The following is a 1,984-nucleotide window of genomic DNA, read 5'->3' as shown; positions in this document are numbered from 1 at the left end:
GCTGTAAAGTAAGATTTCGAACATTGATACTGAAACAGAAACAGTGGTTTACGTTTGACAAACTCATCTCCAAAGACAACTTGTCAGGCCCATACTCAGGGGCGGGCAAATTGGGCATTTGCCCGAGGGCCCCGCCGGACAGGCCTCTGAGGGGGCCCGAGCTGCTGAGGAAATTTCGCTCGCCCAAAAATGATGTACGCGATACACGCGTGCAGCACGTGACGTCAGAGCTATGAACGTGTTGAATTCCGAGCCATAACACATGAGATTCCATTCTGTTGGTTGTTGTACTTATGTTTTTCTCTTAACCACCGCCCACAAGCGAATTTGAGAAAACCGCGAGGTATGCCTCTGGAGCTCAGAAGAGGAAACTCGAGAGGGACCGAGATGACGAAGCAGCAGCAGCAGCGCTTCTCAAGCAGCCGAAACTCATGAGCTTCGGCTTCGTTCAGAGCAGCGAGCAGTTCAGTGACGGCATTGGATTTCCGAACATAGCAGTTATCGTTAGGAGTGTGCGGCACTGGACGATAGAAACAACGGAGGAAAGGATGAAGAAGTACTAGAATCGCGGGAGGATGAGTTAGTAACGGCGACGGGAAAGATGGAGAATGGGAACTATATGGGACCAATAACCTTGGATGTCGCGACGTGGCCTCCTCGCGTCTCGGGTGCTACTAGAGATCACATTATTCGATTTGTTGGAACGCCAAACTCCACCGAGGATATTCCACTTGGATGGGACCCGGCTGATGGGCGCAAGTTCTGTCCTTCCATGTCATTCAATGAAGCTGACAATGAACGCATATGTTTGATGCCCGATACTCAAAAGCAAGCAGTTCTCTGTCGGCCTTGTAAGCTGCTCGCGAGCGGAACGTTTGCTTTGAGAAACGGCGGGCTCAAGAAGTGGGAACATGCCCATGATAACCTTCGATCGCACGAGTCAGGCGAAGCTCATAAGAGAGCCATGTGCGATTGATGAGCTCTCCACCACAACATCGTTACAAAATCTGGGACTGACGGTGAGCTTCAGTTAGCCACCGAAGAAGAGGCGAACAAATGGGTTGAGATCCTGAACCGTGTCGTTCATGCATTGACGTTTGTAACTGCCCGTGGACTCGCCGTGCGAGGTTATTCGCACAGGCTAGATGATATGTCGAATGGGAATTGTGTCGGTTTGTTGGAGATGATGGCTGTGTATGACCCCGTCCTGAGAAGCCATTTGGATGCGCTACGTGAGGCTCAGGGTGCTAGTCGGAAGTTGGCAGTAAGCTCTCTGTCGCCAAAGATACAGAACGAGTTCATCCACGTTCTTGCATCATGCTTGATTGAGAAAATCAAGGCTGAACGAGCATCGGCGGAGTTCTTTAGGATCATGTGTGATAGCACCCCGGACATGGCACGTCTCGAAAGGCACAAGTCCTTCATAAGGTGATGATAATGCTGCCGAACCATGAGATCGTCTTTCTAGAGAACTGAAGAATTTCTTCACACAGCAGGTAGGTCATCCTTGATGGATCAACATGGAAAGTCGGTGAGAGGTTTATGGGTATGCGTAGTATGAGGGCGAAAACAGGAGTTGCAATAGCCGAGCTCATAATGGAGATGATGGCTTGCCATGATCTGCCCAAAAGTTTTCTTGTTGGACAGTGCTACGACAACGCGGCTTCGATGTCGGGGGCATACAAGGGCACGAGAGCAGTAACCAAAACCCACTACCCATACGCCGATTACTATGCTTCCTCGAGTCATACATTGAACTTGACGTTGAACGATTGCGCTGGATCGTGTATACCAGCCAGTATCTTCTTCGGTCATCTCAACAGACTCTTCAACTTGTTTAGTTCTTCTCCAAAAGGGTCACTACCTATGCCGTGCATGGGGGGATCAGGCTCGTCTTGATTTCTTAAACCGACGTCTACGGGAATCTAACAGATCGGGCTATGTTCTCCTCCTTGAGCTCAATGAGATCAATGAGGTTCGGACG

General features: G+C 49.9%; 1 protein-coding gene across 1 annotated transcript; it reads left to right on the top strand.

Moving 5' to 3' along the window:
• Positions 1-1,140: 1,140 nt before the first annotated feature.
• On the top strand, positions 1,141-1,428 carry Pmar_PMAR026880 (hypothetical protein; the record flags this gene model as incomplete). The annotated part of the gene is made up of 1 exon (XM_002788335.1): positions 1,141-1,428. A coding segment is annotated over one exon (288 nt), but the record flags the coding sequence as incomplete, so codon positions are not given.
• Positions 1,429-1,984: the final 556 nt, after the last annotated feature.

The sequence above is a fragment of the Perkinsus marinus genome, assembly GCF_000006405.1.
Source record: "Perkinsus marinus ATCC 50983 genomic scaffold scf_1104296928304, whole genome shotgun sequence".
In the NCBI taxonomy this organism is placed as follows: Eukaryota; Perkinsozoa; order Perkinsida; family Perkinsidae; genus Perkinsus; species Perkinsus marinus.
Note: the sequence above shows the minus strand (reverse complement) of the source record. Positions and strands in the feature narration are given on the sequence as shown.